The sequence below is a fragment of the Grampus griseus genome, assembly GCF_964374135.1.
Source record: "Grampus griseus genome assembly, chromosome: 2".
NCBI classification, from domain to species: Eukaryota; Metazoa; Chordata; class Mammalia; order Artiodactyla; family Delphinidae; genus Grampus; species Grampus griseus.
Genome location: NC_139018.1, coordinates 100,027,126 through 100,051,054, shown reverse-complemented (window position 1 = coordinate 100,051,054; position 23,929 = coordinate 100,027,126). Strand labels below are relative to the sequence as shown.

At 37.5% G+C, this 23,929-nt stretch overlaps 1 protein-coding gene across 1 annotated transcript in view; it reads left to right on the top strand.

Moving 5' to 3' along the window:
* The first annotated feature begins 17,169 nt into the window (after positions 1 to 17,169).
* Positions 17,170 to 23,929, top strand: part of MNS1 (meiosis specific nuclear structural 1) — a 55,539-nt gene continuing 48,779 nt past the window's right edge. Inside the window, exons 1-2 of the mRNA XM_082647490.1 lie at positions 17,170 to 17,263; positions 21,090 to 21,311. Of these exons, the coding sequence (XP_082503616.1) occupies positions 17,261 to 17,263; positions 21,090 to 21,311 (225 nt within the window). The 5' untranslated portion in view covers positions 17,170 to 17,260. The remainder of the gene's footprint in view (positions 17,264 to 21,089; positions 21,312 to 23,929) is intronic.

Genomic DNA, 23,929 nt, shown 5'->3' with positions numbered 1-23,929 from the left:
ATACTTAGAGGTGAGATGTCAAACATATGTTAAGGTTGCCCCTATTAGTTCTTCTATTTGTCATTTTATTGTAGGTTCTAGCCAGTTCAATAAGGAAGGGAAAATTTTTAGTGGTATAAGGAGAGGAAAGAAAAGCAAAAAAAGTTTATAAACATGGAAACTCAAGAGATAACAGAAATGATTATAATTTTAAATGGAATTCAGAAAGACTAGTGGATGTAAAGTCAATATGCAGAAACAATTTGCATTCTTATATAACAGCAATAAGCAGAAAATTAATTTTGTAAAAGATACAGTGCTGGATGTCTATTTGTCCCTCCGTATTTACTCTCTACTCTTGTCCATGCTTGGTAATGCCTTATTGACTAGTGATAAGAGGCTCCCTTGTTCTTTGGCTTCTCATTAGTTTAAGCAGCGGGAGATCAAGGAAGGGTGAAAGAGGATGGGGATTATATTGCCTCACCTCTCTTCCTGTGAGGTTGTTCCTGGCTGGCTGTATCCCTTGACCAAAGCTCCCAGCTCCCATCAAAGTAGCAGTTTTTTACTTTGGGTTCTGGAAAATTGCCTCTTCCCCTTGCCTTTAGGGTTAGGAGTGGTAACGGTTCCCCTCAGTACTGTACAATTTCCGGTTTCCTTAAACCCTGCTTACATCTTTGTAAATGACCCAGATGAGCTGCTCTTTCCTACTTGGACCTTAAATGATATAGATATTATTTGTGACAGCAGCAAAGAATTTAAAGTAACTAGGAATAAACCTAACAAAAAGAGGCACAAGATCTTTATAGAGAAAATTACAAAACTTAATTAAAAAATTTTTAAAAAGGCATTCTAGAGATGTACCGTGTACATGGATGGGAGGACATACTACCATAAAGACACAGGGTTTTCTCCAAATTGGTCCACAGATTCAGTGAAATTCCAATCAGTTTTTTTTTTTTCATGGAACTTGGCAAGGGAAATTTAAGTTTATATATATGAACTGAGGGCAGAGAATAGCCAAGGAAGTTTGAAGAACAGCAAATCTGGTCAAATATTATTATAATTTTACATAATAATAGTATTATATAAAAGTATTATAGGAAACACATAGTAATTAAATAACCATGAAATTGGTGCACTGTAAATTATTAGGGAAAGATAATGATGCTGGGACAATGGTTATCCATATGGACAAAAGAATAATAAAATTGTATACTTATATCACATTATATAAAAGATATGTAAATTCTAGGTGAATTATAGATGGATCATGAAAAGCTTTATAAACTCACATTATTAAAGGATTGTTTAAATAAGGCAACCCCCCCCATAAGACATAAAGGAAACAATTGATAGATTTGACTACATTGGACTTAAAATTTGTGTGCATTTAAAAGGGATCTTAGAGAAAGTAAAAATATAAGCCAGAGCTTGGAGAAAACAAATAAAGTAGATGTATGGGTACTACCATGTAATTTCACAAGCACAATGTGGAATTAAAAGCTATTTGCAGAAGTATGGCTCAGTTTTATCATTAAAGCATGCAAAATAATATCACATTTTTTTCAGAGATTGAATTGATTCATGGTATTAAAAGTATAAAGACATGCATGAGAATGATAAATGCTATTAAATACAGAATAGTGTTATCTCTAGAAGGACAAAATGAGACAGGGTGATATTTACAAGTGCACAAAACAGCTTCCATAGTTTTTCTTACGTTGTATGAAAACATGGGTGTCATATTATTCTCCATATCTTTCTGTAATCAGAAATATTACCAATGAAATTGGACATGATATAAAAGTAGAAACTAGATACCAGCAATCAAAGTTCAAGAAACTAAAAGTTGTGGGATTTAAGTTTTAAAATCTAAACTAGATATGACTGTAATATTTAAGGAAAAAGTAGGAAAATAAAGCATTGTTTAAATGAATAGATGTTAAAAGGAGGATAACATAAAATATTTCCTTATTAACGGGAAATCGAAACTGTGGGGGTTTTTTTGTTTATTTTTTTGCTAGAAAATTTACCAACGTCTTTTCTACTAGTAATTCAATGTTGACCCAAGGTAAAGGCTATTTGAAGCCAAAGAAGAATAAGAAAAACATAATGGAATTAGATGAAGTAGGTGTGGACAGAACTAAAATCCCTGATCAGATGTCCTTGAGCACTTGGTAAAGAATTTCACAAAACCACTGTCTATCATTTTATAAAACTCTGGTAGAGTTTCTGCTGAGGTTCTGAATGCAAAAAAAAAAAAAAAAAATGTCAGCACAAAGACTTTTTTTTTTAATGGAAAAGAACGGCCTTAGTATTAAGTCTGTCAAGTCAAATTCCTTGCCCAGGAAGCTATTGAACCTGTTTTGAAAGGATTAATTTGCAAATCTTAAAAAATAGTGTTGGACTTAAAATCAACATGAATTGGTAAAGATTAGAATCTGTCAGTTGAATCTAATTTTCTTCTGTGATGGGTCTGTTAAAGGGCAGCGACAGTGTAATTAATTGCTTGAGGCTGAGAAACCCAATTAATCTTTAAGCTGACTTTTATTTCATATAATGTTAGTGCTAGAAGAGGCCTCAAGGATCATCTAGACTACTCTGTTCATTTTATAGACGAGGAAACACACATCAGGGAGGTTAAATGATTTGTTCAAGGTCAAAGATACTGTCTGTCCTTGCCACTGAGTCCTGTAACTAGGTTCATATTGCATCCTTAAAGCTTTTATGAGTTTCTTTGCATCTGATCATGAAATATTATTTGAACATGGGTTTTTCTGGGAGTTCGTCTCATGAATGTCTCCTTGGAAGGATTTCCAAGCCTCCGTTTTTAAAATTTGAAGCCTGCTCCATAATGTTTATGCAGCAAAGGGGGAGTGGGGAGGGGCCGTGTCCTGGTCTACACACTCCTGGAGACAGGAGCAGCGCTGTGTGGACTTGTGGAAAAACAGGGGTCCCAATTTGACGGTGTGAATGACACCTAATCCTGATGGTAACTTGCAAGCCATGCCATCCCTTAAGGATTCTATGGGCCTGATTGTAAGACGTAAGTAGAAAAAGCTGGTATGCAGAGTATTTTTTGAGAAGTTATCAGTCTGGTAGCTATGATAACAAAGATGACATATGAGAAGATTAGCGGAAATGAGACAGCTACTGTAATTGCGGGAAGCATGGAGGCATGCCCTTTGTCAGTGTGGCAGCCAGGAGGTGTTCTGCTCAAATCTCCCTTTAAGAGAACCTGTTGCAAGGGTAATGGGTGTCCAAGAACCTCCAGTTGCTGTGCATTTGGATCTCAGCAGCATTCATGCTGAGCCCTCGCTCTCCCGAAGCTGTTCCCAGCCAATGCCTGAGCATAGCTGGGTGTTTTGGGCCCAACATGGGACACCTCTAATGCAGAGTCTTTGCTTGGGGACTCCCCATTGGCCTGGCAGAGACTTTCTCAGTTGTGCTGCAGTTTGAGGCTCCTCCTTTTTTGTTTCCTCTCTCCTTTTACAGGTGTCAGATCTGTAGCAGTTCTGAAGGCTCTCCCTGCTTACCTCTGCTTCCCCTCCTCTTTCATCCTTTATAGACCCTTCCCAAAATAAATGTCTTGACAGACCAATTCTGTCTTGGCATCTGCGTCTCAGAAGACCTTAGCTGATGCAGAGTATAACAATTGCCTTGGTTGATGCCAAGGAGGGATAAAAAAAAATAACTTGAAAAAGAATTAGGATCCTACTCTGCTGGTGAGGGCTGCATAGTAATTGTTTCTGTTTGGTTGTTGTCGTTCCCATTATTATAATTCCTTAACTGTGCTCCTTCATGAAAAAATTCCATGTTTCATAGATTCTAAGCTATACTTTTTTTTTTTTCCATTTTAACCTTTCTGAAATTGGGATAGGTCTTAAAATTGATGATGTGTGGCAGAGTTTTTTTCTTCTTTACTGATGAATAAAATAACGGTGCATCCTACCACTGATGTATTGTAGATTCAGTAAAATACATTAGCTTAATTCAGGTCACCAGATGCTAGGTACTATAATGGATTTTAAAGAACTAAGGGGCTGGATTAGCCTTAGTGGGCTGTAATTTTGCTATTTCTTAGGTATATCTATGAGGAAAGGAAAACCCTAAGGAACAGAATTGTATTATAGAGAGATGTACAGCAGATAACTGTTGCCATGGGTATATTAATATAGAAAAGACTAGAGATCCAGTGAAATATTAAGTAATCATAGAAAGCAAGGAAATATGTTCTTTCACTTCTGGCTCTATTCATTCCTTTATTCTTCCTTTTTTGGCTACTTTCATGACTGATACTTCCTTGCAGGCCATAGTCACCTTGTTTTCCTGGTTATTCTGTCATTCTCCCCATAGTATCTTGTATACCGAAACCTATGATAATAAAGGTTTTCCCCTCTATGTGTTGAACCCCATGTTGGTATGTGGGCAAGAAGCACTGCATGGAAGACCAAGCAAATTTAGTAAGCTTGCTAACAGTCTCCAGGGAGATGGGTTAGATGGAAGGATCTGTTGCCTGGAATCCCATAAATGTATCTGCTTATCTAAAATTGGAATCCTTGGCACTGACTGTTTCTAAAATTAGGATTGAAACCATTGTTTCCCTTCTCTCCAGGCACAGCCTTTATGCCTGGATAAGTTTCCCCTAGCACTCCCCATTTCCAAAATGGGGAAGTCTCTGCCTCTGAAGAAACATAATTGTTATTCCTTATCTGGACACAAATCAAAGAGTACTGGATACTCAGTAAATAGTTACTATTCTTGTTCTATAAATCCTATGCAGAACATAAACTGTGTAATGTATATACTATTAGTATATTACATATTTTATTATGTATAAATTAAAAGTGTGTTATGTAATCTATGATCTATTGTTAACATATGCATTTTATTATAGACATTAATTATAATGCATATTTTAACAAAACTGAAGGTTAGGTTTGCATAGGAAAGAATAAATGAGGATCATCTTGATATACTAATCCATAATCGTTAAAAGGACTGGTATAGTTTGTGGAAAACATTCCGTAAAATGAGAAATTTGCTATAATTCAGAAGTGAAGAGCATCTCCCTAAGATTGGGAAAGAGAGGCAATGTGATCTAAGTCAGTAGTTTTTAAACTTTTTTGAGCTTGACCCATAGTGAGAAACACATTTTACGTCATGATCCAATATATACATGCATTCTTTCTTTCAATAACTGAAGTTTCACAAAACAATACCCATCTTACTAGATTTGATGCCCTCTAATGTTTTTCTGGCTATTCTATTTCTATTTAAATACTGTTCGTGATCCACAGTTTGAAAAATTCTGAACTCATGAAAAGAGCATGAGCTGGGGAGACAGACTTGGTACAAAACTCTGTCCCACTATTGTCCCTCTCTGTGAACTTGGCAAGTTGTTTCTTCTGAATCTTGTTTTCTGCATTTGTAAAACGAACTGGGTTGTTCTGATGATTATAGACAATTATATACGAAGTGACTGGCATGTAGTAGGTGCTCAATAGATGATAAGGTACCAGCATAATACTTTCTAATATTAACTGTTTTCCACTACATTTCTGTATACACGTTGCCATCTATTACCTCAAGGTAAGCTTGTTACAGAATTTCTGGACCATTCTTTTCTGTTAGCTCTATCACTTGATGGATACAGCTTCTCTCTTTCTCTCTTTCCCCCTCACACTCCCTACTCCTCCCTCCCCTCCAGCAATGGACGTAGCAGGGCTGGGTCTGAGGACAGAACAATGGAAACAGCCTAGTACCAGTACTTCTCTGCCTGGCTCCAAGTTCCTGCAGCCAGCTTGGGTCCTTTGACTCCCTCCCCAGGGGGCTGCCTTCTTCATCTGCCATTCCTCCTGGAGGGTTATTGTGTCCCTGTTCCTCTCCTAGGACCTTAGAGTTACTCCTCAGGTTCTGAGTGCCCAGTCGTTCTCCTTTCCTGTGAGGGTGCTTAGGCTCCCCACAAATCACCTCTCCCTGGCCTGCCCTCCAGCCCTCCAGACACACCCACATTTCTCTAGGTACATAGCTGATGTGCTATCATTTACTTTAATCATTCTTTTATCATTGCATATTTCAATCACCCCTCATTTTTTGCTAAATTAGAAAATTTTACAATGAATAAATGCATTTAGTGGTTTGTAAGTTGGAGTCTTGTTAATTTTTAATTAGAAAAAATTGCCATAAATGTACCAAATTTGATCAAATTAGGCACTTTTTCTAAAGCTAAGAAATGAAAAAAATACCTTTATAAAGGTAGTTTATATATATATTAATATGTATACTTCTAAAAATCATTGAGAGCTTTATAATTCAGAAGCGGATGCCTCTGCTCGTCACAGTGAATTAAGTGTGGTCATCTTTGCTTCACCACTAACCAAATTACAGTCTCTGTGCACTGTAACACTGGACAAATCCCTAAGCAACTGTTATTTCATATCACAAGTTCCATACCCTGTTTATGTATACATGATTTTTTATATATTCCAATCCCCTATTTTACTACTAATTTACATCACTTTCATTCAATTCTGTCTCTATACCTGTTTGTCTCTACTTTTTCTCCTATGCTTAGAATTTGACATTCAAGGCACAAAAAAAGGACATTTGAGGCAATTATCTGTATGAAGGTAATTTTTTCCCAATTATATGGTATTTTAAACAAAAGTGGCTTTTTACAAAATTACCCAGATAAAATTGTGTTCGTATCTACAACGAATAAGGCTTCTTTCTGTGTAGTGTTCCCCAGCCCTGGAAATGAGTATATAGCAATTCTGCAGTTATTTTCCAGTTTTACTTTAGAATTTACAAAGTCAGCAACTTCCTGGTCCCTGTAGACTTGGTGGGTGAGGGTGCCAGAGCAAGAGTGAAAGTGGGAGAGCAGGAGAGGAAGAGACCCACTACTCTAGGTTTAAATGGGGCAACAAATAAGCCATTTAATAGTGCCCTTCCCCCCACCCCAAACAATTATGTGACACTTGATCCCATCCTCACATAGTCAATGTGATTCCCAGCTTATGGTGGCTAAAATATCTAGAAACAGATTTCATTGTCTTAACAGAACAACCAGATTCAACACATGGAAGCTGGCCTATTCTGAATCAACCAGAACGTAGTCATTTCCTAACTGCATATAATAGAGAGAAAAAGTACAAAAGGAAGTTATATACGATGAAACCATTAAATGCAGATTTGCCACAAGGCAAGTTGGTAATGCTTGAACATTATGAAGTGCAAAAACTGCACACATTATATTTTAAACAGTCCGTCTATTTAACAAACTATGTACGCTCTTCAGCTAAATAAGATGAATTGAGATTCAAGAGGCAGCACCGTACTGGCAAATCTCATCCTAAAGGCATCCATTAATATAAATCAACAGTAGCAATTTGGTTTGATCATTTATTTGCAAGAATCATTAAGGTTTATTAGCATAATTATTCCCTGTGGGATTTCATGTCAAGGAAATGAAAAATGGCATTATCAATATTTAAAAGATAAGTGTGTAATGTTCAGAGTACTTAAACAGTCATCTGCAGGTGGTGTCCAGCTGCAGCAAATTAGATTAGATTTGGGCATTTTTCTAAACAAAAGAAAAATTGTTTTGTTCTAATTGCTTCATTTTATAAAGCAATACGGTTTTGTAAATAATTTCTCCTGCATAGTTAGAACTTACAGTGTGTACCTATTAACATGCCTTATTTCATATCAGTACCTCCGATATGTTCCACCCTTTTATGTTGTAACTATTGGGGAACATTAATCAGTATAATCCATCATTTATTATCAGGGAAAGCTTTTTCCCTTCAGTAGTCTAGACCTTTAGTCTAGACCTGTGAGTGAAAAGCTATATCCCAAGGGGAAATGAACCAGGAGATTTCCCCTTAATTCTGGGAGGGCATAAATCCGTCCTTAACAATGAAATATCGTTTATAATAGTAATAATTTATCATGAGACATCTTTAAATGTGATAATTTTTAAATATATATTTTTAATTTATTTATTTTATTTTTTTATTTTTGGCTGTGTTGGGTCTTCGTTGCTGCACGCGGGCTTTCTCTAGTTGCGGCGAGCGGGGGCTACTCTTCGTTGTGGTGTACGGGCTTCTTATTGCAGTGGCTTCTCTTGTTGCGGAGCATGAGCTCTAGGCATGTGGGCTTATAATTGTTTTTTTAAAAAGCCATACAATGGAATATTATTCAGTGATAAAAATAAATGCTCTATCAAGCCATGAAAAGACACGGAGGAACCTTAAATCCATATTACTAAGTGAAAGAAGTCAGTCTGAAAAGGCTATATACTGTATGAGTCCAACTATATGACATTCCGGAAAAGGCAAACTATAGAGACAGTAGAAAGATTAGTAGTTTCCAGAGGTTTGGGTGGAAGGAGGGAAGGATAAATAGGTGGACCACAGGGCATTTTAGAGCAGTGAAACTATTCTGCATGATATTGTAATGGTGGATACATGACATAATGCACTTGTCAAAATCCATGTAGACCTGCACAAAACAGTGAACTCTGATGTAAACTATGGACTATAATGAATAATGTATCAATATTGGCTCGTCAGCTGTAACAAATGTATGGTGCTAATCATAGTGGAAATTGTGTGGGTGTGAATGGAAGAGGGCACATATGGGAACTCTCTGTATTCTATCAATTTTTCCATAAACCTAAAACTGATCTAAAAAGCAAAGACTATTAATTAAAAAAAAATTTAGGCTAATTTTCTTCAGATAAAATCAGTTAATCGTTGCAATTGATTAAATTTGTCTTTGTTTTAGATGAACAGTCAGGCCAAAAATCTTTTTCTCTGGCAGACCCCCTATTAAATAGCATAAATTATTGTAGAATCTTTCTACAATACCCATGTGTGGACTAGACACAAGGAGCTACAACTAAAATTTCCTTTAGAGTCAAAGATCCTCAGTTAGAGAAGCAAAATAAATGAGAAGCATACATGTTTGCTAAAATACTTTGCAATGCTGCATGACATTTCACTATTAGGAATTAACAAATTCTAGGCTACTGAACCTGTTATATCCTGAACTGATCCTCATCTCTTACCCTCACTTCAAGGAGCCTAACACTTTGAGAAGATGGTTATGTCAAGAAATTTGCAGTAGGCTTCATCTCAAGTCAATTTATATACAACACCAAGAGGGTAACCTTCCTCTGTTCCTCTTAGACAGTGTTGCCAATGAGTAGAGCAGTAGAGGTAACGCTGATATGCAATCATGTGACCAGTGACTCAAGGAGAGAGGGGAGCAAAAGGTTTGCAGCTCCCAAAAACTCTTTCAAGGCTCAACGGAAGCTTTTTACTCGTGCTGTGTATTCTTTTTCTCATGGTCTCAGTGTTTGCCACATACAGTGGTCCTTGGGTATCTGCGGGGAACTGGTTCCGGGACCTGCCCTGGATACCAAAATCCACAGATGCTCAAGTCCCATATACAGCCCACGGTGCCCGTGGTTCTGCATCTGCAGATTCAACCAACCAGTGATCCTGTAGTACTGTATGTATCTATTGAAAAAAATCCCTGTATATGTAGACCTTTGCAGTTCAAACCCATGTTGTTCAAGGGTCAACGGTATATACCATTTAACCACAATTTCCTTCAAGGTGACTGTTGCATGTTTTAACTTGATTATGTATGGCTCGATTTTTAATCACTGTTTCTTCATTAGTACACTTTGTTCTTATTATAATGTCATTACCTTAAGGTAGAGGTCCCTTTGCTAGGGCAACCGGGAGTACAGTGTGAATACTCTATAACTGAGAACTTGAATTGTACTTGGTCAAGAATCCTATTGGTTTTATTCAGCTCCCCCTCACTATTGTGTTTAAAAGTGTGGCAACCATTCCACAAATCCTTCTTTTTGTCTCTCATAACTTCTGATGACCTACATGGCTTCCCCTTAGTTTATTTGTACTAACTGAATGCAGTGCTTCCCCCACCACCACATAATAGATTCCCTACCTGAATTACCCTTCTAATCATCCTAACACTCAAATTAGTACATTCTAAATATAATGTTAATCCTTCAATGGATATTTATTGAGCTATGCTATGTTCAGGGCTCTGTGCTAACCACATTTTGGTAAATTTAGACAATTAGTACTGCATTTAAACTACTGCTGTGTGTGATGTTATGAAATATTAATTGCATGTTTTAAGAAGAAAATAGTATTGATATATTTAACTGCCTGATGAAACAGATAATCTATATATCGATGAGTGACATACTTTGTGTATTTGATTAATGAGTAGTCTCAAAGTTACAAATATTTCCTTGCAAAAACTAATATCCTATTGTGATTTAGAAGTCCATTGTACATGATAGAGCTTACCTTCATCAAGTAACTAAACATTTAAAGATCAGATTTGTACCCTGTTAATGTTTCAAAGACATTTCTATTTATTGATGTGTGAGCATTTCAGATAAATAATGTTGACTTGAGTCTATGTTTGCAACCAAAGAATTTGTCATTTGGATGCCAAGCAATTAATTAGATTGTGTTAGGTGGATAAGGAAATGAAGAAATCATAATGTATCTAGACTTTAGAGAAGTCTTTTTGGAGAATTCCCTCATTATATTCTTATAGAAGGGTATAGAAATATTGGCAGTATATTAGTAAAATTAGTGCATTGGTAAATTGTTGAATGATTGTACTCAGAGTTTGCTGATCTAGGTCCACCTGGACAGATACTCTAGTAGTGCGTATCAGGGCTCTGCGTTCTCCCAGTCTTACTCAGCATTTTTATCTATGAAGTATTTGAAAATATGAAAGGCATTTTTATCCAATTTGTAAATGATGTCAACTGAAAAAGCACAATGTAAGACCTATGAGTTAAGTTTTATTTGGGGCAAAATGAGGGCTATAGCCTGGGAGACAGCATCCCAAATAGCTCAGAGGAACTTCTCTGAAGAGGTAGGGGGGAAGGTCAGTATTATAGGTGATTTTAGTGGAGGTGGATACATGCAGTCAAGTTTACTTTTTTTTTGTAAAAAGTAAACTTGACTGCTAGGCTCATGAAGGTTGCTGCTAGTCATGAGGAGCAGATGTCTCTGTGAATGATTTTAGTGTCTTACTGCATATGAGAAGATGCAAGTATTTGGGCTCATAAAATCTTCTCCTGAAAGTTTCTAACTATCTGAAGGCCTGTTCTGCTAGTTGTTCCCAGAGCACAGAGTGCCTCATTCCTGATCTCCACCCTGAACTCCTTTCAGGGTGTATTGAAGGTCAGTTACTGCAGTGGCTAGTAACTTAATCCTTGTAAAGGCAGATGGCAAGTGCCAATTTTTAGATAGCAATGACATGACTCTGGGTTATCGAATTACTAGGCAAACATGTTGCATGGATATTTTGGAGAACAAAACGAAGAATTAAAAATTGTAGTCAAGACTGAGATCACAGGGATTAAAGGAAGGAAACTGGGTAGTAGCTTCTAGAAAATAAAGAAGGGAGAGAGGAAAATGTGAGAAAGGAAATTAGAGGTTTTCCACTCTAACTACTAATAATCTTTAAAATCAAACACTGATTTTGATTTAAAAAGGCAATTAATGCTGCAAAAAGTTTTGTTTTTCTTAATCATTTTCACCCATGAAATTAAACAGAGATAGTGGTTGTATCAGTTAGGAATTGCATTTGGATAACTGTAATAGAATCCCGGGTGGAGAAGAGGACACAGAGGCTTAGACAAATTAGTTTACTTTTCTGTCAGATAGCATGAGGTCATGAGTTAGGTAGCCCAGGGCTGGTGTGGTAGCTCTGTGGTCATAAAGAAGCAAGGCTCCTTCTCTTTTTCTGCTCTGCCATCCAGAGCATGTGTTATCTCATTGGCAAGACAGCTGGTGGACTTTGTCATCACATACTCTTATTAAGGACAGAAACCCACACATACAAAGGCCCTCTGACAAGAAAAAGCTCAGAGAAGTCCATTTTGGCCAAAGTTTGAAGAAGAAACCTGAAGGGCTAGATATATAAGCCTTTACAGGTCAGGTTGATGGTTTTAGGCTTTCTTTAAAGGCCAAAAGAAAACAGTGAATTCTTATCATTAAGGAAAGTTTTTCCAATATGAGACACCAGAGACCTAGTGTGCCAAGACCTGTCTAAAATGCTGAGACTGGTCCAGGATAACAGAGAACCCCCTTCCTCCCACCTCCTGGCTAGTAAACAGGAGCAACAAAGAAGAGCAATCTGCTCGGGAGGAGACGAGTATGGAGAGAACCTCTGACATGCAGGAATACAGGGAAGGCCTAAAGGTAAGGGTGAGTCAGGAATGTTGAGAGAAGCAATCTGGAAGACCAACCCCCAACATAAGCACAAGATAACACAGGAGAAATTTGAAGACAGTGGTGCACTGAAGATAACCGAAGCAACACAAAGTTCAAATCCAGCTCAGCTTCTGACTATACAGAGTCAACCTCCTACATTCACTGTAGGAGAATAGGTGTGCTATTGCCAGGCATAGATATGACTTATCTCGGTCTCTGCTGTCTTACACATGATGTCTGGCATTCAATCAAAAAGTATGAGACACACACACAAAACCAAGAGAAAACACTGTAAAAAGTGTACAAAGGTGAAGCAGTCAACAGAACAAAACTCATATGACCCAGATGGTGAAACTATCAGAAAAATTTAAATACTATAATTAATATACTCAAGTCTCTAATGGAAAAGACAGACAATATATGTGAAAAGATGGGTATTTTTAGCTGAGAAGGTAGAAAGTATAAGAAAGAGATAATGGAAATATTAGATAAAAACAAAATAGTAATGAACATGAAGAATGCCTTTGACAGGCTCATCAGAAGACTTGACATAGCTGAGGAAAGAGTCAGAAAATTTGAAGATATGGCAATAAAAACTACCTAAAGTGAAACACAAAGATAGAAAGATTGGAGGAGGAAAAAGCAGAGCATTTGAGAACTTCATGACACTATCAAATCACCTAATATATGTGGAAACCTATGTATTGTGGATTTATATATGTAAATAAAATGTATGATAACAATAGCACAAAAGATGGGATGCAGGAATTGAAATTAAACTGTTGTAAACTGTATACACACACACACACATATACATATATATAGTAAATCTTAGGGCAATCACTAAAAAATAAAGAGGTATAAATAATAAGCTGATAATGAAAATAAAATGGAACTACAAAAATTAATCAAAAAGAAGCAAGAAAAAGAAGAGAAAATGAATCAATAACAGATGCAACAAATATTTTAAAATTTGCAAAATTGTAGATATCAATCCATGCATAATATCCATAATGATATGTAGATATAAATGGCATAAACACACCAATTAAAGGATGGTGATTGTCAGATTGAATAAAAAAGCAACACCCAACTATACACTATCTACAGGAAAGCCATTTTAAATATAAAGACACATTAAAAGTAAAAGCAAGGAGAAAGACATATTATGTAAACACTAAATAAAATCTGGACTGCCTACATTAATATCAAAAAGACTTCAGAACAAACACTATCACCAGGGAAAAAGAGGGTCATTTCAGAATGTTAATGTCAAAATACTTTTAGGACATAATAATCTTAAAGGTGTATACCTCTAACAATAGAACTTTAAAACACATGCAGCAAAAAAAGAGCTGAAAAGAGAAATAAGCAAATCCACAGTTATTCTTGATGACCTCAACACTCCTCTCAGTAATTAATAAAGCAAATCGATAGAAATACAGTAACAATATAGAATACCTGAACAGCATTCTCAATCAACTTGACCTTATTGAACATCTCACCCAAAACATCAGAATACACATTCTTTTCAAGGACACATGAAACATTCACCAGAACAGACAGTATTCTGAACAATAAAACAAACCTCAATTTAAAAGATTTGAAATCATACAGAGTGTGTTCTCTGACCATAATGGAATTAAACTAGAAATCAATAACAAAAAGACACCTGGACAATCTGAAATGTTTGGAAAGTTAACAAAACGCCTCTAAATAATTCATGGGTCAAAGACGAAGTCTCTGAATATTCTGAATTGAACAAATGAGAATGCAGAACATATCATAATCTGTGGGAGGCAGCTAAAGCAGGGCTCAGAGGGAAATGTAAGTTATACATTTATATTTGAAAAGAAGAATGGCGTTAAAGATTTAAGCTTTCACCTTATGAAACTATAAAAAGAAGAGCAAATTAAACCCAAAGCAAACACAGAAGAAAATATGATGGTAAGAGCAGAAAACAATGGACTTGTAAATAAAAAAAACAATAGAAAAAAATTAATAAAACCAAAAGTTTGCTCTTTGAAAACATAAATAAAATTAATAAAACTCTAACTGATGAAGAACAATATTTCTTCAAAGTTATTTGTGGTAGGGCTTTCTCTTGTGTGCATAACAGTAATATAATTTCAATCATTTGTTCATTTAACAAATATTTATTTATCACTTACTATATTCCAAGCACTATTTTAAATGCTTGGGATACATTAGTGTTCAAAACAACAACAACAGGGCTTCCCTGGTGGCGCAGTGGTTGAGAACCTGCCTGCCAATGCAGGGGACATGGGTTCGTGCCCTGGTCTGGGAAGATCCCACATGCCGCGGAGCGGCTGGGCCCGTGAGCCATGGCCGCTGAGCCTGCGCGTCCGGAGCCTGTGCTCCGCAATGGGAGAGGCCACAATAGTGAGAGGCCCGTGTACCGCAAACAAACAAACAAACAAAATTTCTGCTGACAGCCCAGTCAACAAGGTGTAATTAGAGGCTACTTTAAGAGAAGCTATACATAAGCCATGATTTTCGGAGAGTTCTTTTGGAAGTTGCTAGACTAACGGGATTAAATGCAAATAATAGTTACATCCTGGTTTCAAAGTGCTTTGTACTGTACACACCCTGTTGTCAATTTTACTTTTGTAGTAACTGGGTTTATAAGACTCCCAAAAGACAGAAACATTGACAATATTCTCCCTATACACACACACGCATACACTTGCACAAGTCCCTTCTGATGTTAGAAAGCAATTTGAGTCTAAGGTGAGGTTTAAAAGCCCATTAGGGTTATCTATTTGCTATTATTCTCTTTGCATTTCAGTTTGGGAGGTTTTTATTGACATATCTTCAAGCTCACTGATTCTCTCTTCAGTGGTGTCCAGTCTTCTGATATCCTATTAAAGGCATTTCTCATTTGTTACAGTGTTTTTGATTTCTAGAATTTCCTTTGGATTCTTCCATTTCCATGTCTCTGCTTAAATTACTCTTTTGTTCTTGTATGTGGTCCATATTGTCTGTCAGATGCCTTAGTATATTAATCATAGTTATTTTAAATTCCTGTTTGATTCCACATGTGTGTGAGAGCTGAGTCTAGTTCTGATGCTTACTTTGCTTTTCAGACTGTGCTTTCCCTTGCCTCTTAACAATCTGCCTTTAGCCTTGTAATTTGTTGTTGAAAGGTGGACACGGTATATTGGGTAACGGGAACTGAGGTAAACAGGGCTTTAGTGTGAGGTTTTTTTTTATTATATGGCTAGGAGTTAAGCTGTGTTTAATGTTTGCTGTAGCTGTAGGTTCCAGAGGCTTCAGATTCCTCTGTTTTTGTTTTTATCTCCTGTTGTCTTTGGATTCCCTAAGAATTCCTTGTTAGAGTGTGTTTTGAAGGACTTCCAGCTGTAATCAACTGTTATTACACTGGAGCATTGTTGGTGTGGTGATAAAGTGTGGGAAAGGGGAAGCATTTTATGGTTAAGTCTTTTGGTAGAGCTGTGTCCCTGGGCTGGGACCTTCACGCATATTTCTTAGATCCCCTTTGTCCACTTAGGTGAGACAGAAAGGCTGGAGGCAGAGAAATGTCCTTGCCCCAGCTAGAAGAAGGCTCTGGTAAAATCTTTTCCTCTGTAAAGTAGGCCTTTATTGTGGAGAAGGCTCTGGACATAATGATTCTTCTTCTCAGCCTCCTGCCATGACCATGGGTGATCTTTTTCGGTTCTTCATTGTGAGAACCTGGTGAGATTCCTGGAGACAAAACCCAGAGAAGTGTGGAGGTCTCCCTAACATGGCAGCCCCCACTAGTTTCACTGATTCTAGTCCATACTCAGTCTCCAGCAATCCATCAAAATTACCATTTAATTATTCCTAATTCATGGCTTCAGGGGCTTCTGCTCCATGTAAGGAGGTTTTGACTGTGACTCTCTGGATTTACCTCTCCCCATATTTCAGGGTGATGGGTTGCCCTGTGACCTCAGTTTTATGATGAATGCAAGAAAAGTCATTAGTTTCGAGTTTATCCAGCTTTATCTGGTAGTAAGGGGGGAAGTGATAACTTCCAAGTTTTTTTATATTTTGAAGCTGAAACCATAAGTCCTATTTTTAATTAATCTTTAAGCAGACATATTGCTACACAAGATGGACTTCAAATTAGCCCCAACTAAGCCAAGTTCACATGCTAACTACCTTAACAATTTTTTTTTTTTAGTTTGGACAAGAGTTCTCTAAATATGTCATCTCTAAAATCAATATATTTGACTAATTTCTCTGACCCATTCCTGTTCTTAAGTTCTTCCATTTAAAATGGACTTCAGTGTGTAACTTGCCAATAAAATAAACCTAACCAAAATCCTGCCATCATCTGTCTGCTCTCTCATTGGTACCTGGACCTTGTATTACATAGAATAAGATCCATGTGGCCCATATATTTTATTCCCTCAATTTACCAATAGCTTCTTTGGGTCCTCCACAGTGCACAGTTACTCAGCTAGGGAGACCGTGACCGTGCCTCCCACTGCTGAAACGAATGCCGTCATCAACCCTGCAGAACATGCATTGACGGTGCAGTAAGTACTGTGCACGGAAAGTGACTTTGGCCTCATGTCTTAGGAGTTTGCCGTATTTCTCTGTAAACAGTTTCCACACCTCAACTTGGCTCCCAACTCCACCAAACCGACAGATAGTGGCTGAGGGAAATCTTGGCTCCTAACAGACTGCAAAGGGCCTGCCTCAGGACACATTTATACTTCCCCACCCCATCTCCTTAAAATTTATGTAAAAACAAAAACAAACCAAAAAAACTTACGGAAGTAGCCGCCCTGCCAAGCCTCCCAAGAAGCTCAGCGCTCATTGGATAGGGCTGCGCCCAATGGGAGACGGCGGCCTTCGCGGGTGGCTGGCGCGCTGCGCCGGCAGTTGCCGGGAAACCGTATCAAAACCGGAGAGCTCTGCTGGCGTCTTGGTAAACCGCCTGAGTTGGTGGCCGCCAGAGCGAGCGAGGGGGAGTTTCGTCGGCCGAGATGGTGAGCCTGTCGGGGGGTCTCAAAACTAGTTGGTTGTCTATTGATTTAATTCTAGTTCAGAGCCAGCCTGCTTCTAAAAATGGATTTGAAGTGCCCAATCTGAGAATAAAGTGGGAAACTCGTATTTGCTTTCAGAGACCTCAGGTGCTATTATTTAAGGGACTACTTGGTTGTCTATTGATTTAATTCTAGTTCAGAGCCAGCCTGCTTCTAAAAAAGGATTTGAAGTGCCCAATCTGAGAATAAAGTGGGAAACTCGTATTTTTTTCAGAGACCTCAGGTGCTGTTATTTAAGGGACGCTCCTGGTGGCTTCCAGCCTTTTTTCGCATTTCTCCACAGTATATTTAATCTGCCCGGTAAAAATCTTACTTCCCACACAAGTGGAAATTTGGGAAATGTTTAAGAACCGCTGAACAAATGAGTGGAAATGAAGGTCCAGGAGAGAGCGAATGAATAAATAGCAGCGGGTTGACCTATTAAATGTATATTGGAAAAACGTGACCTTTTTAAAAACATCTTTATTGGAGTATAATTGCTTTACAGTGTTGTGTTAGTTTCTGCTGTATAACAAAGTGAATCAGCTGTGTATACATATATCCCCATATCCCCTCCCTCTTGCATCTCCCTCCCACCCTCCCTATCCCACCCCTCCAGGTGGTCACAAAGCACTGAGCTGATCTCCCTGTGCTATGCAGCTGCTTCCCACTAGCTATCTGTTTTACTTTTGGTAGCGTATATAAGTCCATGCCACTCTCTCATTTCGTCCCAGCTTACCCTTCCCCCTCCCCGTGTCCTCAAGTCCATTCTCTACGTCTGCATCTTCATTCCTGTCCTGCCCCTAGGTTCTTCAGAACCATTTTTTTTTTTAAGATTCCATATATATGTGTTAGCATATGGTATTTGTCTTTCTCTTTCTGACTTACTTCACTCCGTATGACAGACTCTAGGTTCAACCTCCTCACTACAAATAATTTCATTTCTTTTAATGGCAGAGTAATATTCAATTGTATATATGTGCCACATCTTCTTTATCGATTCATCTGTCGATGGACACTTAGGTTGCTTCCATGTCCTGGCTATTGTAAATAGTGCTGCTATGAACATTGTGGTACATGAACTCTTTTTGAATTATGGTTTTCTCAGGGTATATGCCCAGTAGTGGGATTGCTGGGTCCTATGGTAGTTCTATTTTTAGTTTTTTTAAGGAACCTCCATACTGTTCTCCATAGTGGCTGTATCAATTTACATTCCCACCAACAGTGCAAGAGGGTTCCCTTTTCTCCACACCCTCTCCAGGATCTATTGTTTGTAGATTTTTTGATGATGGCCATTCTGACTGGTGTGAGGTGATACCTCATTGTGGTTTTGATCTCCATTTCTCTAATGATTAGTGATGTTGAGCATCCTTTCATGTGTTTGTTGGCAATCTGTATATCTTCTTTGGAGAAATGTCTATTTAGGTCTTCTGCCCGTTTTTGGTTTGGGTTGTTTGTTTTTTTCATATTGAGCTGCATGAGCTGTTTATATATTTTGGAGATTAATCCTTTGTCTGTTGATTCATTTGCAAACATTTTCTCCCATTCTGAGGGTTGTCTTTTCGTTTTGTTTGTAGTTTCCTTTCCTTTGCAAAAGCTTTTAAGTTTCATTAGGTTTCATTTGTTTATTTTTGTTTTTATTTCCATTACTCTAGGAGGTGAGTCAAAAAAGATCTTGCTGTGATTTATGTCAAAGAGTGTTCTTCCTATGTTTTCCTCTAAGAGTTTTATAGTGTCCAGTCTTACGTTTAGGTGTTTAATCCATTTTGAGTTTATTTTTGTGTATGGTGTTAGGGAGTGTTCTAATTTCATCCTTCTACATGTAGCTGCAGCACCATTTATTGAAGACTGTCTTTTCTCCGTTGTATATCCTTGCCTCCTTTGTCATAGATTAGTTGACCAAAGGTGCGTGGGTTTATCTCTGGGCTTTCTATCCTGTTCCATTGATCTATATTTTTGTTTTTCTGCCAGTATCATATTGTCTCGATTACTGTAGCTTCGTGGTATAGTCTGAAGTCAGGGAGTCTGATTCCTCCAGCTCCGTTTTTCTTTCTCAAGATTGCTTTGGCTATTCGGGGTCTTTTGTGTCTCCAAACAAATTTTAAGATTTTTTGTTCTAGTTCTGTAAAAAATGCCATTGGTAATTTGATAGGGATTGCATTGAATCTGTGTATTGCTTTGGATAATATAGTCATTTTCACATTATTGTTTCTTCCAATCCAAGAACATGGTATATCTCTCCATCTGTTTGTATTATCTTTAGTTTCTTTCATCAGTGTCTTACAGTTTGCTGCATACAGGTCTTTTGTCTTCTTAGGTAGGTTTATTCCTAGGTATTTTATTTGTTTTGTTGCAGTGGTAAATGGGAGTGTTTCCTTAATTTCTCTTTCAGATTTTTCATCATTAGTGTATAGGAATGCAAGAGATTTCTGTGCATTAATTTTGTATCCTGCTCCTTTACCAAATTCATTGATTAGCTCTAGTAGTTTTCTGGTAGCATCTTTAGGATTCTCTATGTATAGTATCATGTCATCTGCAAACAGTGACAGTTTTGCTTCTTTTCTGATTTGTATTCCTTTTATTTCTTTTTCTTCTCTGATTGGTGTGGCTAAAACTTCCAAAATTATGTTGAATAATAGCAGTGAGAGTGGGCAACCTTGTCTTGTTCCTGATCTTAGTGGAAATGTTTTCAGTTTTTCACTATTGGGAATGATGCTGGCTGTGGGTTTGTCATATATGGCCTTTATTATGTTGAGGTAAGTTCCCTCTATGCCTACTTTCTGGAGGGTTTTTATCATAAATGGGTGTTGAATTTTGTCGAAAGATTTTTCTGCATCTATTGAGATTACCATATGGTTTTTATCCTTCAATTTGTTAAAATGGTTTATCACATTGATTGATTTGCATATATTGAAGAATCCTTGCACTCCTGGAATAAACCCCACTTGATCATGGTGTATGATCCTTTTAATGTGCTGTTGGATTCTGTTTGCTAGTATTTTGTGGAGGTTTTTTGCATCTCTGTTCATCAGTGATATTGGCCTGTAGTTTTCTTTCCTTGTGACATCTTTGTCTGGTTTTGGTATCAGTGTGATGGTGGCTTCCTAGAATGAGTTTGGGAGTGTTCCTCCCTCTGCTATATTTTGGAAGAGTTTGAGAAGGATAGGTGTTGGCTCGTCTCTAAATGTTTAATAAAATTCACCTGTGATGCCATCTGGTCCTGGGCTTTTGTTTGTTGGAAGATTTTTAATCACAGTTTCAATTTCAGTGCTTGTGACTGGTCTGTTTATATTTTCTATTTCTTCCTGGTTCAGTCTGGGAAGGTTGTGCTTTTCTAAGAATTTGTCCATTTCTTCCAGGTTGACATGACCAGCTTTTGAACCTCACTTTACAGCCAAATGGGAAGGGGTAGAGGGTGGAATGAGTAGGAATTCCCTCCGTAGTGGTAAAGAGCTGGGTCTATAGAGCTCAGCTGCACGTCTTTGAATTCTAGTATGACTGTTTATTAGCTGAGGAAACTTGGGTCAAGTTGCTTTAATTTTCATGCCTCATATATAAGATGGGGAACACTAATAGTACCTGCTTCATTGATATATCATGTAGTTACCTACCACATTTGCTTTTTTATTATGATATATTTCTTTGAATTTAGGAAGGAAGCCTAAAGCCTTTCGTTTTTTACTGTTAACTATCTTCATTTCATTTGTTTCTGGGGCTACATCAATATATTAAAAAAAATTAAATCCTGGAGCACTAATGTATGCTTTCCCCCTCCCCCCCCCCATTTTAGGCTTCCAGAAGGAGAACTCTGAGCTCTAGTGAAAGGCATCAGAAATTAGTAGATGTAAACTATTGCAAACAAGTGCATGTCGAGGCACTACAAAGGCTGCAGAATCAAATCAGGGACCAAATGGTGCAGAATGAGAATGATGACCGGGCTGAGCGCAAAAGGTTCCTCCGATTATTACAGAATGAACAATTTGAGTTGGATATGGAAGAGGCCATTCAAAAGGTAAGTTTTACTATCCATTTTTACATCATTTTTTTCCTTCATTTTCTCTTTGGAAACAATGAAAGCCAACTGGAATTGAGTAGAGAGACTAAGTATCAGGCAAAGGATGCCTCCCAGTGAGTCAGCCCAGTATAGTGGGAAAGAGCTGGGGTTTTGGAGCTGGACTGTGTATCTTTGAGTCCTAGTACTACTATATGTTAGCTGTGGAACCTTGGGTAGTTTGCTTTTACTTTCTCTGTCCCATCTAGAAAGTGAGAAGAATAATAGTACCTACTTCATAGGATTGTTTTAGTAATTAATCAGTTAATACAGGCAAAGCCCTTAGAATAGTGCCTGGAAGAGTAAGCACTCAGGTTTTTTTTTTTCATAAATATGAAATTCATAATTACTAACTTCCACAGTTTTGTTCACATAAGTATAATTCTGTTGCTTTCCCTAAAATTCTAAAGACAAAAATTTAAGAATACCTTTTTTGAATTTATTGAGATTAAACATGTACATTAAGCGGTAGAAAATGAACACTTATTTATTAGCTATGAATTTACTTGTATTTTTGATTTTTGAAATACTGCCTTGAAAAATTCAGGTATAATACGTAGGTATGTAACTACTAAAGTGTGGAGACAATTTTTCAGTGCATATTTTAAGGGATGAGGGAGGTAGAAAAAGGGAAACCACCGAGAAAAGAAATGAGTTCTCATAAATGTGAAAAAGATGTTCTGATATTTCAGTATTTTTTGAGTGTCTGCTGTATGTTCAACATTTTGTAATATATTGTGGGGAATGGCAAAACCAAGTTTTAAAAGTGGTATTCATCCTTCTGAGTTTCAAATTCCAGAAGCTTAGACATGACTTTCTAACCCTGAGCAAGAAGATCCTTGGGGATTAGATTTTTTTGCCTATTCTTTTTATTCTTATTTTTCTTTAATTTTAAAGAAAATCCCAGATATCATATCAACTCTCTCGTATACTTCAGTATACATCTTACAAAATATGGATTTATTTTTATATAGCAGCAGCATAGTGCCATTATCTTACCTGATAGAATTATCAATAAATTCAAGGTATCATTTAATACCATTCCATAATCAAATTTCTATGATTGTGTCAGAAGACTGCTTTTAGAGTTGGTTTGTTTTAATCAGATCCAAACAAGGTTTATCCAGTGTATTTGGTTATGTCAGGTCCCTTTTAATCTAAAACAACCCTTCCCTGTGCTTTTTTTGTTAACTTCATGTTTTTAACTTGTTAAAGAAGCTAGGCCAGTTGTTTAATAGGATATCCCACTTTCTGAATTTATCTATTTGCTTCCTCAGTGGTTCCTTTACTTTGTTCCGCTATCTCTTATATTTCCTCTAAATGGAAGTTAGCCCTAAGGGCAGGATTAGATTTAGGTACAACTCTTTTGGCTGTGACTCCATGGCAGTGCTATCCTTGTTATCTTATCCCACCAGCAGGCACATACTGGTGCTGATGTTGATGCTAATGTTGATTAGTGGGTTTAATGAGACAGCCTGGTTCCTCCATTGTAAAGATCCCCATCAAACTTTAATCTTTGGTTTCACCAATAAATCTTTTTCATTATTAGGGGTTGCAAAACACTGATTTTCTAATTTTGTTGTTCCTTTCACATTTAATTAGCTGCAATTCCTCTGTAAAGAACTTTCCCTCATCAACTAGCGTAATTTGGTACCCTGAGATATAGTTTTTACTGGAAAGGGAGATAAATAATTTTCAGAGTAAGAACTGATGCCCTAGTCACTTCCATTGGTGTATGCCTATGTTGCTTTTTAAAATTTTATTTTCTTGAGCTTTGGACTTTTTCCCTTAAAAAAAATTTTTTTTTTGGAGTCATGGGCCTTTATATACTTGAATTAATTGTATTTATTATTCTTTTTCATGCTCAGATTGTCCTACATTTGGCCAGTGGATGCCCTTTTATTGCTTCTGTGTCCTTTTGACAAGGCTCCCTTTATTTGTGGTAGCTTTCTTGCTTTTTGTCAGAATACAGTGTTACAGGCTAGGGATGGTTAATTTTACGTGCCAGCTTGACTGGGCTGGGGGGTGCCCAGATATTTGGTCAGCCATTATTTTGGGTGTTTTTGGATGAGATTAGCATTTAAATTAATAGACTGAGTAAAGCAGATTTTTTTTTTTTTCTGTATGCGGGGCTCTCACTGTTGTGGCCTCTCCCGTTGCGGAGCACAGGCTCCAGATGCGCAGGCTCAGCGGCCATGGCTCACGGGCCCAGCCGCTCCGCAGCATGTGGGACCCTCCCGGACTGGGGCATGAACCTGTGTCCCCTGCATCGGCAGGCGGACTCTCAACCACTGCGCCACCAGGGAAGCCCGAGTAAAGCAGATTTTGAACTGAAACAATTCTTACTGAGTCTCAAGCCTGCCAGCCTTCAGGCGGGAACTACACCAGTGGCTCTCAGGCCTTTGACCTTAGACTGGAACTAAACTATTGGCTGGCTTCTGTCTCCAGCTTTCCAACTCACCCTGCAGATCTTGGGACTTGCCTGCTTCCATAATTGCTTGAGCTGATTCCTTATTATATTGTTTCTGTTTCTCTCGAAAACCCTAATACAAGGTTCATCTTGTAAATTTCTTGCTTCA